The sequence below is a fragment of the Chenopodium quinoa genome, unplaced genomic scaffold, assembly GCF_001683475.1.
Source record: "Chenopodium quinoa cultivar QQ74 unplaced genomic scaffold, ASM168347v1, whole genome shotgun sequence".
Lineage (NCBI taxonomy): Eukaryota > Viridiplantae > Streptophyta > Magnoliopsida > Caryophyllales > Amaranthaceae > Chenopodium > Chenopodium quinoa.
In genome coordinates this window covers 3,602,618-3,619,840 of record NW_018742681.1, presented here as the reverse complement: position 1 = coordinate 3,619,840, position 17,223 = coordinate 3,602,618, and the positions used below count along the sequence as shown (strand labels likewise).

The following is a 17,223-nucleotide window of genomic DNA, read 5'->3' as shown; positions in this document are numbered from 1 at the left end:
CTTCTTTTATTTGCCGGAAATCAATTACATACGCTTCTTTCATGTATTTGAACCCGTACTCCAAATTTTGGAATGTAAAGGCAAGGATAATTAGATTATATGAAAATCAACATGTCAATAATAATAAAAAAAATTTGGAAAATGGTTCTTCTTGATGCTACGGCATGTGAACATTTTTTTATACTTCTTTACAGTGCATTCTTATTATATTTTTTATTTTTTAAATTAGAAGTTATGAGTGCGTGGCTATGTGAGGATTTATGAAGTTATATTATTTCACAATAAATTACATACTCATTTATTATCTATATTTTTATTACAGGAAGAACGAGAACCAATTCAAGGTATTATATTTACAAAGGATGTTAAAAGGGTATATCACCAATTCAGAATTTTATTGGCAAATTTCAAGAAGGTATAGTGAATTGTTTTAAAAGGGTACAAGTTATTCAAGCCGAAGATTGGTTACGAATAGTTCGTAATAACGGAAATAGAAATATCCTTGGTTGATACCAACATCGAAGATTTCCGAAATACTTTTACAACTTGGTGTCTTTACACGGAGTGACCTCATTCAAACACATCGAAAGAATTGTGATGATAGGTTACTATATCACCTTTCATTTTACATTTTTTAATTACAACGTTTTTCACCAAACACCCCCGAGCAATTCGCTTATTTACAATATACCCATGAAACTTTCCAAATACACCATATATCCCCAAGTTTAATAAAAATGTCCTGTATACCCAAATGACTAACAGACATCAACTCTGTTAGTCATTAAGGGTTAATTAATCTATTTAATTAATCTATTGATTGGCTGTTTTTTAATCTATTTAATTAATTATTAAGAAAAATCAAAAATTCAAAAATTAGGGCGGAGATGGTTGGGGGAGGGGTGAATTGGGTCCGCCGATACGGGGGAGGGGCGTTTGGGGAGTCGGCGGGTAGGGAGGGAGGTTTCTTCGAGGGAGGGAGGGGTTTAAGGTTACGAGGATGGTGGTTTAGGGGAAGGGGAAGGGAGATTTCATGGGGTCAGGTATGCTGGCGCCCGGCGCCGGCGTAAGGGTTAAGGAGGATTTGCGTCAGCGTCAGCACTAGGGCTGGCTTCAGGGGAGGCGGCGGTGGGGGGGCATGGAGGGTAGCTGAGCAAGGGTTGTTTTTTTAATAATTTTTTATTGTTCACTAATTATTGAATAATTATTTTAAAATTTAAATAATTTGAAACGAGAACCAATCAGGCAATCAACAGATGCCACGTGGCACAATACTTCCATTAGTCATTTGGGTATTTAGGGCATTTCTGTTAAACTCGGGGGTATATGGTGTATTTGGAAAGTTCCATTGGTATATTGTGAAAAGAATTCCTCGGGGGTATTTGGTGAAAAAAACCTAATTACAATACTAATTTTTTTTGGAAAACGTCAGTAACAATTTAATTATTATTTTACCTTTTATGATTTTATATTTTTTGGAAATTAGATGTTGTAGGACTAATCATATATGCAAGTGAAATTCACCGGAATGACATTACAGGTACTATTAAACAAGATATTATCTTGCTAGATCAAAGGTAATATATAAACTTGAATTGACGCACTATTATTTGCATTATTTTTATATATTACTTGATGTTAATCAAAGTAGATTTTCTATAAGATTGACAATATGGAATAGCTTTGTCAGCGAAATTGGTGAAAGAGCAATAGATGATTATGATCAAAATCTCACTTTACTTGCATGTAGTGTCCAAACATCAAAATTATAATGGTAAAGTTAATTACATAGAATTATAATATCATAGTTTGCTACCACAAAAGATTAATTTTATGTAGATATTGATTTTGTTATTCTAAACTCACCTTTTAGGTACACTACATTTGACATCCGGAAGGTACACAAGATTTTATATCAATCACAATGATTCTACTTCCCATGAAATAGAAAAATGGTTAGTAATAGTACTGTAATGCTTTCTTTTATTTTTATCATAGTAGTAATTTTTTTATATACATAAAAAATATTAAATTAACAGTTTCAACCAACACCAAAAATTTGCTCGGTAGCATCATATATATATATTAAAGGATTTTGTGGTAATTAGAATCACAAAATCAACCAGTTTGTTACTTAAAATATCTAATGCAATCTTAACTTTTAAAAAGGTATTGTAATGATAAGTTGATAACTTTGCTCAATCAAAAGCTGAGTGGATACAAACATGTGGTCTTTCGTTGTATCGGACACTTTTAATGTCAAATGCCCGTCGTACTACAATATCAAAGTTTCCATCAAGGCCAAGAGTAATATCTCACCATCTTTCAATACATACACTATTTTGGGATTGTTATACTTCATAAATAGTCCATATATTTTTTTTATTATAATTTACAGGAAGAGTTCTTGGGATATTGGTTGATATTAATGTCAAAAGCCTCACATGGTATGATGCATGCTCTATTTGCAATTATAAAGTGAATTATTTTGGTGATCAAAGGACATGTTCAAATTGCCACAAATTCTATTTGCAATTATAAAGTGAATTATTTTAGTGATCAAAGGACATGTTCAAATTGCCACAAATATAATCCTGAAATCATTCAAGGGTAAATTCACCAAATTATTTTTAATCACTTTTTATAATTGTTATGTATTTATTTCGGTAAATAGTTTATCACTCAAGACTACTATTGAAGACTAAAGTGGAATGCTGCATTTGATTTTGTTCAACCAACAAATTGAATTCCTTCTTCAGTGTCCCAATTGAAGGACTTCATAAACAAGTTTATCTATACAACATATTTTGACTTGCCATCTCATTAATTTCTTTTTCTAACAATTTTATGTAATATATTATACACTAGTAAATGAGAAAGAGATGATGATGTTGTTGCATACATATTATGATAACTCATATGTTTTTACACTTACATCCCAAACTTCTTTATCGTCACACTATAAAGTTATTTATGTCAAATTTGTTAATTGGGAGGAAGAATGCTCATATTTACTTAAAAGGTGAGCACATTCATAACTTATTTTAATTGAATGTAACTAAACTATTATATGCTATATTCACTATATTGATTCAATTTTTTTTTTTTTTTTAGGAGACGTAAATGACTAAAAATCAACCACGAAGCCAACTCGTTGGTGATGTTGCTCCATAAAGTTTTACTTATACAGTTTAGCACTTTGTATATATATATAAACAAGTTACATGAGACAACTTTTAGTTTAAACGTTATGTGATATGTAAATACATAGTTTGTATACAAATTTGGAGTTTTTTCATGTAATCTATGTTAATACTCTTTCAACAATATTTTCACAAAGAAATAAATGACAAAAAGGCTAACTGAAACAAAGAATTCATAAGTTATTGATCATCAACATAATATGTAAATATATACAGCTTTTTTTAGATTTCAACACATGTACAACGTATACATAAATATTCCATAATTAATTATGTAAAATAATGGAGGATAATTTTTATTTTATCTATTTAATCTTTAAAGGCAACTCCTTTTTTGATTAGGAATTTTCCCTTTCCAAAAATACCCTTATATGTATATACATATATATATATATATATACACACACACACACACACACACACACACACACACATAGGGTTGGGATCCAATGAAAAGGACCTTAAGATGAGAAGGGTGAGAAGGAATCTTAGTCATTCAAACAAAACAATATAGTGGCTTATATTAAAAACAAAAAAACAAGTAACTTTAGTTCATCATCCTCACCAAACCACTACTGATAATTCTGGTTTCAAAAAACAAAATTACCGAATTTGTTCTCAAAGTTTTGCACTTTTCTATTTTATCAAGCCAATTTCCTTGCCCCCGCTAATTCAACAACCTTTTATTTAATTAAGCCTGACCAATTTCGTTATCAAATTTTCACTCCTTGTGCACTTTTATCTGACATTCTTCTTCTTTTCTCTCTCTAAAAGTTATGACGTCTTTGTTTTTTATCAATAAATTTCAGCTTAATCGGTTGAAAATTGATGATTATAACATTTGGTTGCACAAATTTAGTCAGTTATATGGAAATACAAGAGTTAATTTGAGCGCAAATTAGGTAGCTGTAGACATGTTTGATGAAATTAATAAAAAGGTAGTTGTAGACATGTTTGATGAAATTAATAAAATTATGCCTGTTTGTATATCTAATTTGCAGGTTCTACTCAAATTAAAATACATTCTCTTTGTTTTTCATGCTTTTTCTAGTCAATAAGAATGTATGCACATATTGTTAAAATATTATGCATATTCTATGTAAACATTATGCATATTTAACAACTATATATGCATGGTTGAAAAAAAAAAATGAACATATCATTGCCAAACTAGTACTTCTTTTATGGTGTTGGATTAAGAATGACATGGTATATATGATATTCTGGAAAAATGAAATAATAATGCACATCATATTCAAACTTTATGCACGATATATTTGAAATAATTTTTTTTTTTTTTTTTGCACATTTAGTTCAAAAAAATTGCACATTCGGTATAAAAATTATGCACATAAAATCCTTCTCATTCTTCTCATTTTAAGGAACTTCTCATTTGACCCTTAGGGTTGGGATCCAATGAGAAAGATCTTAAAATGAGAAGGATGAGAAGGAACAAATGTGCATATATTTTATACTATATGTGCATTTTTTTTATATTGAATGTGCATAATTGTGTTTCAAACTGCTAAAATTTTATAATTTTTTGGAAAAACGAAAATTTTGCACATTTGTTAAAAAATTATGCACATCAAATTTGAGTCAATTTTTTTTTTTTTCACATTTAGTTCAAAATATATGCACATTAGTACAAAAATTATGCACATAAAATCCTTCTCATTTTAAGGAACTTCTCATTAGACCCTAATATATATATATATATATATATATATATATATATATATATATATATATATATATATATATATATATATATATATATATATATATATATATATATATACACTACTACAAACAATACCATTCCCTAATCTACAGTTCTTCACTACTACGATCCTCTTTTAACATTAAAAAAATAATAGAAAGTAAAATAACTTTAAAACGGTTTTCATAGTAAAATAAAAGTTTTTTTTTTAATTTCCTTAAGTTTTCTTCTCAAGTCTCTCCTATTTTTTTCTCCTTATCATCTTAAACTGATTTTTTTAGTGGTTACATTTTTAAGGGGAATCTAGGTAGTCTTTTTTTTTTTTTTTTTTTTTTTTTAAGAAGGGGAATCTAGGTAGGTAGTTACTTTAACATAAGCATTAAAAACCCCTTAAATAGGAAAAATCACCCTTATAATTTAATTCTACTATTATCAATTGTAAAGTAGTAGTCAATTCCACTTTCAAAGCGACTAACCCTCTTGCAGTCTTGCTTCCACAACCGATAAGTTTCTTTATTTAATTTTTATCAATAATTCATTGTAAAAGAACAATTACTGATTATGGGCTATGGCTACATGTAATTTATCCAAATATTAAGTAAATTTTCTTACTACATTTACCTTTTAATGTTGAAAAAAATTGGCACTTAATTTCCAACTTATTGTAAGTGCATAAGGCAATTTGTTCTATTCAAACTTCTTAATTTATTTCGATGTTTCCTTATAGAATTACTCCCAAAGTGAAAATTTGTTGAAATTTGAAGCTGATCACTCTAATAAGATAAAAGGTAATTTTAATCCATATCTCATTACTATTGGGAATAATGCTGCCACTCATAAATAATTTAAATGTTAACTCTATATGGTTATTTTTTTTTTTTCTTTCTCTTTTTTATTGCCCTAATTTCATAATGTTTTTAGAAGTATTTTATTGTTTTTAATAGGCTGTAGAAATAATGTGATATTGCAAGGTGAATTTTGTGTGTCTAATAATAGAAGATTTTGGTGAGTATTGAGTTTCACATACAACATTCATTGTCAATAATGAAGTACTTAGCTTCCTTTTGTCAATCATCAATTGAAGTTTTTGTTTGTTTTTTTTCCTTTCATTTTAAAAACCGAGTAGTATGGTCAATTAGTTGTTAGTAAAGAAAAAATTAAAGGTTTCAGCAACTGTAAGGCCTTGTTTGGTTCACCTTATTTTTACTGATCTGGTCTGATCTGATCTAATCTGGTGTGGTCGTCTGGTCTGGTTATCTGATTTAACCAAACTTAAACTTTGACCTTAAGTGTACGATAATCTATAAGGAAAAAATATATCAAGTGGGATCTTGTTAGATTCGTAATAATGTATAGTTTATTAATATGTAATTTTCACAATTGTTTTCATTACGAAATTAAGAATATTTAACGATAAAAAACCGCACATAAAACGATGTTCTGATGTGAACTTATTTTTTCTGAAATAAGTAAAAATAAGTTGAACTAAACAAGGCCTAAATCTACTATTGTACATTGGTAATCTTTGCAATATTTTTTAATAAAGGCTTATTACCATATTAAATTTCTTCACTCATTTGGTATTTTTGGACAGGACAAAAAAAAATTTATGAGGCCTATAAATGTTGTTTGCTACAAAGGTTACAGGGTAAAATGGCAATTTGGACATTGAGAAGAAGCAAATAAGTTCTATAATATTCTATTATCGTGAAAGGAAGAAATTGTGATGGAGGAAGATCAACTATTGTACCTTTTACCTTTAATTTACCGTTGTAATTCGTAACAAATCAAGTTCATCAAATATATGCTGCAATAATTGTGATAGATTTTACTTAGGATAAAGTTAATGATGTAGGTGTTTTTTTTAACAAATTAATGTAGTTTTTGTTGATATTGTAATTTGTAATGTATCATACACAAAAAACTAATTAATTATTTTAGTTATAACAGTTCAATGAATATTGTAATTATTGGATGACATGAGAAGGTAAGCATCTTTTTTTATTATAGTGAATTGGTAAAGTGGTAGTTTTTTTTCATATATATAGTGTGGCCATGTCGACAGTGAGATAATTATTTTTTCCTGCTATATAGTGAGTTATGGGTCGAGAGAAAGTTAATGTATGAGTAAAAAAAAAAAAAAAAAAAAAAAAAAAAAAAAAGTAATGGAACAATATCATTTATGCATGTTAAGTAATAAATTAACTTTATCTCAAACAAAAAAAAAGTACACACATTTTTATACGAGTACAAACATTGTCAAATAAATCGAAGGCAAAAAGAATCGTGCACGCATTGCGTGCGCGGTGCGCCTCTCAGCTTGTTTTCTTAAATGAAAGTCTCATTTCATTTAATTATTGTGGACTATCCCAAACCCTACCTCCGACAAATTCTTCCTCTATTTTTATTAAGTTGCAATTGTTTGACTTTTGCAATATTCACGCAACCCACTTTGACTCTCTTTAATTATTTATTTTTTAAAGGAAAATATAGTAATGTGGGGTCTTTTTAGTATCATCTCTATTTATATTTTCATAATTTCAAATTTTTAATATCAAATTACACATCGTCAAACATGATATGACAAGTGTTGCAACAAATGAATAATAGAGGAAGTTTATTCTTTCATCGCCCTCAAATAAATACAACCTTCGTTTCATATAAATTGCACACTTTGCCCAAAAAAATGCGATTTTTTTGGTTAAAGTGTTGTTATTTTTTGAAACAGAGGAAGCATATCATTTGACCGAAAAGTTTTTTCCAACATGAAAGTCTCAGTGCATGTAAATATTGGTTTCAATTGTTTATTTATTTATTTTTTTTATTTCCCTCTCCCATGTGATACTTTCTCAAGTGATGGGTCTTCACTTTCTCTCACCTCTATTAAGAAACATTAAACTAGACACCTTTTCTAAATCGTATATGATCAGCCAAACTCCACAATTTTTGTGTGCAAAGGGCAATTGGGACTTTTATACTAAATTATTTTGGAAATGGAAAAAATTTGGTGACATCACACAATGGAGAGGTTTAGAGGGATAATTTTCCAATAATTAGCCCCACCACCATAAACACATTATATTAGTAAAACTTCAGCTGACATGCAAAATAACCATTATAATTGATTATATTAATAGGAGCATAACTCACATCTTCTTGCGTAGATTGACAATGGAAAAGAGTTCTCACCTATATCCACCTAAGGGGAGGCACGTGCCTGCTTTCAAACAAGACTCCGAATCACGAGTATCAGACTTTGTTGTCTAAACCAAAAACAAAACAAAAAAAAAAAAAAAAAAAGTAACAGAATGTTATTGAATAGCTAAAGTTTGAATGCTAATATCGACTAAGTTTTTATTCTTAAAAATTGTAGAAAATGAATGTGGTATAAGGGATTATATGCAACAAAACTAAGAATAACAACGAGGTTCACCTGCATAACAAGATCAAACTCAGCAACATCCTGACTGTATGACCTATTATTCTTTTCATTCTTAGTAGCAACCTGCATAAATCAAATAGAAATCACTAACAATACAAATAGCAAGGACACTAACGCATAAAGGAAAACAGCAAAAGTGGCTAAACGGCTATTTAAACCCTTTTTCTTACTGCAATTCATTTCAATTGTCATATCACTCACATGTATGACATATAATAGAAAGGATGAATAATCAAAAGAATAAAAAAGTAAAAATAGCCAAACATACTTTAGGAGTTCTTTTTTTTTCAACTAATCATTTAGTTTAAACTTAGTTTAAGGGAATTTTCACTTGCAAAATGGAAAACACACATATGCATATGCATACACAAACACATGCACAGACATTCTTATTTACCTTCTAGGAGCTTTACCTGGCTGGTTTATGAAAGGCCAAGAGCTTATAGTGTTGTTAAAAATCAATATTATGAAGGGAAAAGATTTCAACATTGTACAAGTCTAAAAGAGAAATAAATTTGTATCGTATATATCCATCTTATAAAAAACAACCTCTTCCATACAAGAGAGGGGCGGAAAGGGATTGACACAATCCAAACTGTCTAACAACCTACTGAGTTTAGCCCGTGGGATGAAAAAGGTTATTTTGATGAGACAAATGTGAATGTTAGTGAGTCCTTAACAATCACATCATATCCTCTAATTTGTTATGGAAATTATACCCCTCAAGGTCACACTCATTGGAGGAAACTCTTCCTTTATGAATGTGGGGACATTAAAATAAGCTTTGAAGAGATTCAAAGGATGCAAAACCTATATTGCTTTATACATTCTTATGAATCAATTTTAAGACACTTTCATTTCCTTGCATTTTATTTTGTTAGGGGGAAAAAAAAAAAAAAAAAAAAAAAAAAAAAAAAAAAAAAAAAAAAAAATCTTACCTAGACATCAGGAGTCTAGAAATTGGTTTGTATGAAAAGAGAAAAGGCAAAAAGTGCCCCTTTTTGTTGATGGAGAGATACATCTGAAACTCTTATAATTTCAGCTTCATTGTTACCCAAATACCTCCTCCAATGAAACAGATTTGTGTCTAGCTCAAACGCTTACCAGCTCTCATCAACTATAAACACTTATTAAAGAGGTATCCCTAAAAAAACTATAGAATGGAGATCAAAATCCTTACAATGCCTCGGTTCACCTGCCCAGCAGTGACATGTGATTACCAATGCGGCAACGCCACTCCCCCCCCCCCCCCCCAATTAGACCTGTTAATTCGGGAATTCAAGTCAATATGACCTGAAGGTCATGTTTTGTCTTTTGTCTTCTAAAGTGCAGGCCTGGTTCATTTGAGTAAAATTCGTGTCGGGTTTAATTTTCGTTTCAAGTTGTATCGAGCTGGGTTTGCAGCGGGTTTATGGCAGATAATTCAGGTTAAAGTTGGATACCTTTCAATTCAAATCATTTTTTAGTTAAGTTGAATAATAGCAAGCCAAATCAAGTCAAAATTATATAATTACACTTATATTTCCATAATTGGACGGTTTGGACCAAGCATTAATAACATGTTATCAAACTTATACATTTGCAAGCGAGAGGTATATTATCGGAAGAAAATGTTTAAATATGTTGTTGAACAAAAATTTGCAATGTATATTTATCAAACAAATCTACTAATAATATTAAATCAATTTTTTCTATGCTTTACTAATGTAATTAAATTAACCTCAATATTTATATTGTTTCACTTATTTTGGGTTGGGTAAGAATAGGTCGTGTCGACGTGAAATTTTATGTTAATTTAGGCTGGGTTAACAATGGGTGGGGATAAAATCGATCTACAAGTCATCACAAATCAATCCAATAGCAAATTGTATCAGGTTATAATCAGTTTCAGATGTTTAATAGGTGCAGGTTCGGTTTAGATCATAGATTATCAAATCAGCTGCCGGTTAACTTCGGGTTTGGTTTGGTCAAGTACAAATCACTGATATCTCCTATTGTTTAGGTACAAGTTGGCTTGGGTTAAGTCAGTTTTTCACGTCATTGTTTACAGCTCTAGCCCCCATGTAATGGAGATTGAAGCAACTGACTCAGCAATAGGTACAAAACCACAATTGCCACATCCTTGATCTGAATACTTTGGCCATAGAGAAGTCCACATTAACTCTCTTCTCTTTATATAGTCATGATGAGGGTCAAACTTCTTACAGCAAAACCTTTGGATAACTATTCCAGAGTAGCAGTTCATATCTTAATCTTTTTAAGAATTATGTAACTTTCTATAAATTTTCCTGTTATCACACCACTTGGTCACTCCTTCGACAGGAGTATTCTTGGGTGGAGAATAATCAAGCAATTTGAATTTAAATTAGCATGAATCGTGTTCTAGTCCGACAAATTGTGTAACCAGTAGTATGAAGGTTGATCTAAGGCATTCCACTTATGTTTTGTCGAATTCTCAAGGTTATCAAAATATTATAACTACCAAGCACTAGACACTGAAGTATTCAAATTTTCCTATTTTGTAGAGTAAATCACAAGCTTTGGTGGTCTATGAAGCATTTCCTAATAGTTATCAAATTCTAAGAGCACATGATGATCCATAGCCTCTAACAAGGTTCTAATACTACTTTGACTCCATTCACTCAACAAATGTAAACTACGGGGCAATGTATGAAAAAAAAATAAATAAATAAAAAACCTCAAGGAGCATTGAAGCAAAGAGGGGTTTAGCTGCGATTAGGTGCGCCTCTTTGAAGGGAGGCACACTATATGAATAATTTAAAATTTTTGGCTGAAGTTCACTTCAGATGCACCTCTTGTGTACACCTCGGGTGTGCTTTTAGTGCGCTCCACCTGCGTCTAACCACAAACACCTCACCAGACCAAGTAAGCACTTACCCCCTAGGTGCGCTTTTTAAACACTGTTAAGGGGACTATAGTTGGAACTTTTAAGTAAAAGCTGCAAGGCCAAGACTCAAATTTGTTTGCTTCTTCTCCATCTCTTGTGTGGAAGGAGCAGAGGCTTCTCTCTAACAAGGATGGGAAAGAATCGCTGGCCATCGTTCATGAAGCAATGCAAGATCATTTACAAGCACGTTAGGAAGAAATCTACTAGCAGCTAAAGAGTTGAAAATTTAAATAGAAAAAGTTATACTTCACAGCCATAAAGAAGCAGCTGATTATGTTTCTTCCCTTCATCCTTCTTTCTATGATCTCTCGGATTTCAAAGTGGAACAAATTGTAAGGTTTTGATTGATCTCTTAGTCTTATCTATGGAAAAGTTTTGTGTGAGTCTGTCGTTATGCTATTCTATAATTACCATTCTACCACCATGAGTATAATAAATAGTTTCAATCATTCCCTCAGTCTTTCCAGTTTTGTCATAATATTTTACTGTGGGTGTTGTAAAAAGCTTGAATCACTTTTACTTTATTCCATTTTTGGCAACCCTTTTTTACACAAACATTCATAAGTTGTATACTTGCAAAAGTGCACTCGTACGTCAAATATAAAAGATTAGCTACACCATGTACATTTGTGTCACAATATCAAAGTAGAACTTCCAATTAGAAAATAGAAGTTTCATAATAATAGTATTATCACTATATGTCAGATGAAAAAGTATAGGTAAGAAAATTACCTCCTTCAAGATTGACGTATTGTTCTCAGATAGCAAAAATACAGGGAAATTGTAGTGGTGCCACATGATGCCTGATCCCTGATAAAAACAAATAGTAATAGAGTAACTTTCGCGGACAAAAAAGATAAATGAGAAATGACAATAAGCATGACCTTTTGGTACCAATGATTGTGCCTACATCAACATTGGCAAATTGGCTACAAGTCTATACATACATTCCTATAAAATATTTTGAACATAAAGGAAAAAATATTAATTTGAGTTTATTTTTTATTAGAAATATAATTCTGAAAACAAATCACCCATAAAAAAATTGTCAGTGAATAGCCACTTCCCCTGATTTCTGGTCAAATGCCACCAAAGTTATCTGATTTTCTCTAGTCATCTACGCATGTTGTTTCAAGTAAACTCTGCATCATTTTTAAAATAAATTGCAAAAATGTCCTTATTTAAGTAACCCTGTTTAATTCTTGTATCTTTGCTTTTTCAATGACCATCCAGTGATACATGGGTGAAGGAATCTTGGCCAAGGGAGCACCCTTCTAATTAATTATTATCTTTTAATACATCCACGATACATGCATAGTATTACAGCATACTATACTCCATACCAACCAAGATAGATTGTATATATTCCAACCTCACTGCTGACTTCTATACACTGTAATGCCCTTTTTGCTAGCTTTTAGGTTCTTTTGTCAATGTTCTTTATATAAAAGGCATTCTATGTGTTAAGGGTTTCAAATAATTCTGCAACATCAAATGAAATAGAAAACTATAAGATGATAGAATACACCATACATTAGGATTCCATTCATAAGTGAGATTCTTGTAGGGAGAAAATTTGGACTGAGGAAATTTTTCATCAGGAGAAAATCCTGCAAGAATCAAAATTGCTTGTAATCTACCAAACAAAAAACATTAAACTTCTCAAACTGCCAGTTTCCTGAAAATCATGGCAATGCATACCTTTCAACTTCTCTTTATTGGATTCTGCCTCAACTAATACACCACCGATGTTCCTTCCAAAATCAGCATCTGTAGCTACTCTAAGAGCACGAAACACACAAAGTGATACAAATGTCAGCAAATTATGAGTTACCAGATTTCCTTTGTGGGTTAATACAGATTCAATAATAAGACAAAAGCCAAAAAGTAGCATGGGTATTTCATCAGCTAAAAGCTATCAATATCGAAGAAGTACATATGAAACAGACCAAAATAAAGTGCAATAGCCCACAGCATCATGCATCATTGAAAAAAATTCCCAAATCCTGGATTAATGATAATAGATTATATCGTATAGCTCGGGGGGGAGGGGGGGGGGGTCAAAATACTTGCCTTTGTTCTTTTAAGAGGTCAAACACAAACACATTATAACCATGAAAGGAAGTTACATGGACGCATTCACAATAAGTAAGAAATAACTTTTTTCAAAGGTTTGCAAAGGTCAAGGTTTTTTTATTTTTTATTTTAAGAATGCTGGTCAAGGGAGACCAAGTTAGAAGGTACCAGATTATTCTAAAAACCCCAGACATATTGACAAATTTCCAAAGGAAGTCATAATAGTCCAGCCAAAAGCTTTTAGATTTTACGCATCATGATGAAGATTAAGCTCAAAATATATGCTTTTAAGGCAATTGTGTTAATGAGAATGTTGTGAAGAAACAGAATTGAGAAATACATACAATTGACGGTTCATTTTGAAAATGAAAATTGACATTAAAAAACATACGATAATGTATTTGAAAGTAGCCAATTTTGACAGAAAAGAACAGCACAGCCTCCAAAGCTATAGCAAAGTAAGGGAGTAGCCATTTGGCAGTCTAGAGGAGGGTTATGCATTCAGGTATCAATATGGACACACTTAGGAAGTGTTTGATTCACTTTATCAAATTGAAGTTATTTTGTCTTCATCAATTGTCTGGTTGTCTCATGAACCAAATCGAGGTAATACAGTTATATTCAACTACACTCTAAATACAATAGTCTAATAAATTTGATGAAAATGAGTTATACAAATTGTGGTAACATAAATCTAAGCCACAATTTGCAAGCTTGTTCCTAAGTCAAATATAATAAATAAATAAATAAAAACCGTAGTTGTCACAACTCAGCCTTGTTCTAATCAATTGAGCTCAATTATGTACAAGAGAGGGGAGAGAAAGAGAGATCTTAATTCGGGAAAATTATAGAGGTTAAAAATCGACAAAGCACAAAAGGGAAATTTAACAGCAAGCTACAGAAGATGAGCATATACCGGTTAAAGAAACTTTGAACTGCATCCACTGAGAGTAGGATGGTAGACAACTGATGTATCACAACACCATCACGATACCTCACAACAGGAGCAACAACTTTATCCCGTCCAGGATCTAGAAACATAAGTTAAAACACATTTTATAAGACAAATGAAATTTAGTATTCCAGTAATGTAAACAACTGGGGTAGAAGGAATTTGAATTTTTTTTTCCCTTACTTTTTCTTATTTCCATCTTCTTGGTCTTATTTCCTTTATTTTTCCTTTTCATTGGGGTGGGTGAGTAATTTTCGAGAAAAGGAAAATTCCATTAATCAGTCTCAACCGTTCTAAAAAGTTGGGACAATAAGCCAGATGGAAATTCAATGGAACTATCATTCAGACAAAGAAAACTTACTAGCACAGCCAATCTCCCCCGAAAGATTCAGAAGTCTCACACAAGGAAATCCATCAATCACTTTATACATTGACCTCTCAAGATCAGGAACGGAATCTAATGAGTTGCTCTGTCCTGAAGTTGTTTAAATGCAATTATAGTCCCAAAAGTTAGTAAGAGCATAACAGCTTATTTACAATCCTTTTTCATTAACAAAATTAATAAGTAAGCAATAGAAGAGGAAATAAACTAATTGCGGAAAACAAAACCTACTTGGAACCAAGTTAAAAAAACATATACAATACTATGTCCTAGATAAAAATTAACAGATCATTCCCAATATAAACAGATATTTTACCATTTGTTTATGGTCTCTACTCTGTTTCCCTCAATTCAAAGTTTTAAGTACATACCACGCGTATGTCTCATATACCTTGGTAGGAATTAGCCTGCTTCTTTGCATATCCACAGAATCAGTTAAGCTTTCTTATCCTTACAACTTGCTTGCATAGTCTCACCAATGCTATCATATGTCATAACCAAACTCAACATACAGCAATTTTAAGGCCACTTCCCAGCTCATAGACGCCACCAAAGTACAAAACTAATTTGTCATTTCATTTTCAGCTCTTTCTCCCTACCCGCCTCCATTGTTATAAAAGCACGGACTGAAGTAGGAGATGCACAAGCAAGAAGCTTACATAATTAGATTATTCAAATAGTGGCTAGCTTTGCACATTTAAATGGTGATTGGACTGAACGTTTTTGCTCTAATTCAAGCAACCATGTACACATTAGCGTGGGAATCAAAGAAAGCAGCATGTTAGATTGTTATATGTCAATTACGCCCCGTGCAAAAAAGCTAATCACGAGAAGAGTCAAACAGCAGAAGCAGCTTTTTCTTCTCTAAAGTGAAACTCGGTCTTTTGGTTGTTTAAGGCTTGCTGCACCTATCTCCAAATATCGTTTATCTATCAATTTCAAATTCGTACAGCAGCTACTTGGTGAGAATTGATAGCAATTTTCGGCCGAAGTGTCTTACTCCATAAATTGCAAACGAGATTTGTGTTCCAAGTTTACCTTTTGTTTTCGATTTTATATATACAAAAAATTAACGTTATCTGCTGCACATTTCAATCATTATGCCTAAACTTTGGTTCATTAAAATGCGTAAAATTCTTATTCAGATTACAATCAAATTAGCAAGTAAAATAGACCTAAAATTGAATCAAAATTATTACAATCAATCAATCAATAAATTTATCAACAACTACCAAAAACAAGTATGAATAAAATTCGTAATTAATCAAGCAAATTCAGCAACACACTCACCTGAGAAAGAAACGGAAAACTGAGCTAGAAAACATATGAGCAGACACGAATACTTGTAGTATGACGCCATTGAAGGATTTGAATTCGTCAAAGATAACAGCAGCATCCAATCCTTACACCGTTGTAATTTGCATTTGTTCTTTCAAATCAGTGAAGTCAATTTATCCTGTAGAAAATTGAATGTTGAAATGTTGCTGATGATCAGAAATGCTGAAAAATTAGGGGTTTTTTCGAGTATCAACAAAAATTGCTGAGAAAATAATAATCGATGAAACTGGGGTTGAAGACAACGATGGCTTTTTAGGCACTGCTGAAAAAAAAAAAAAAAAAAAAAAAAAAAAAAAAACCTCAACTCACTAGTGGCATTATAGTAATTAAGTCAACAAATTTTATTAATTTAATGAAAAATAAATATAAACTATTGAATTGAATTAGTCATTTCAAAACTTTATTAGGTGTATGGAATTTTTCAACTCTCGCTTGTGGGTCATATTTTTAGATATGGCGGCGCTCCAAGGAAAAGAAGTTAGAGATAAAAGAGTCGCAAATAAGTTTTAGGAACTTGTAAACCGTTCATGGGTGTGAAGGTTACACCCCATTCACGATCACGGAGATCGCTAACTCCATAATGGTCCGGAACCATGACTGGATGTTCGGAGATGATGGTACGAATTTGACCTAAGAGAAGTCAAACCCTCTCTAAATAGGCCTCTACTTAATTCTTATGATATTCATGTGCGTTTTTCGATCAACATACTTATATTAAATTAATCCTAAATCTGTTTAATTTACGTTGATTGATTATTAATGCACAATCAAATCTATTATTAGCGATCACTTGAATTAGAATCACATTAGCCTAAATTCAACCATTAATTATCTTATTAGGCGAGATTTCAAGTACAAATTCCCTTTAAACCTGCAGAAAGGGGCGTGATCAAGCAATAGCAATAAATCATTGAATAATCAAGCAACATATGATCAATGTAACAATCATCATCATAAAAGTATCAACAAAATCTATGTTAATCTTTAAAGGGAACTCCCTTTTTTGGTTGGGAATTTTCCCTTTCCAAAAATGCCCTTTATATAAATACTTATTTTCAAGAAAAATAGTTGTTAAAAAAAATAATAACTATTCATAATTAAAAAAATATATAATAAAAATTATAAAAAATACAACTAAAAAAATTGATACTCCATCTCTACCCTTTCAAAAGCCATAAGTTGTGTTACTGTTCCAATTC

General features: G+C 31.3%; 1 protein-coding gene across 2 annotated transcripts in view; it reads right to left on the bottom strand.

Annotated features, from left to right (window-relative positions):
* Window positions 1-16,270, bottom strand: part of LOC110722427 (nicastrin-like) — a 28,174-nt gene extending 11,904 nt beyond the window's left edge. The window contains exons 1-8 of one of the 2 annotated variants that reach the window (XM_021901695.1): window positions 15,977-16,270; window positions 14,666-14,779; window positions 14,269-14,383; window positions 12,978-13,057; window positions 12,810-12,886; window positions 12,009-12,086; window positions 8,360-8,431; window positions 8,116-8,189 (exon numbers count right to left, since the gene is read on the bottom strand). In XM_021901695.1, coding sequence (XP_021757387.1) covers window positions 8,116-8,189; window positions 8,360-8,431; window positions 12,009-12,086; window positions 12,810-12,886; window positions 12,978-13,057; window positions 14,269-14,383; window positions 14,666-14,779; window positions 15,977-16,082 — 716 coding nt within the window. In that variant the 5' untranslated portion in view covers window positions 16,083-16,270. Of the gene's footprint in view, window positions 1-8,115; window positions 8,190-8,359; window positions 8,432-12,008; window positions 12,087-12,809; window positions 12,887-12,977; window positions 13,058-14,268; window positions 14,384-14,487; window positions 14,610-14,665; window positions 14,780-15,976 lie in introns of those variants that run through there. The other variant, XM_021901697.1, reaches the window with a different exon arrangement.
* Between the last annotated feature and the right edge of the window lie 953 nt (window positions 16,271-17,223).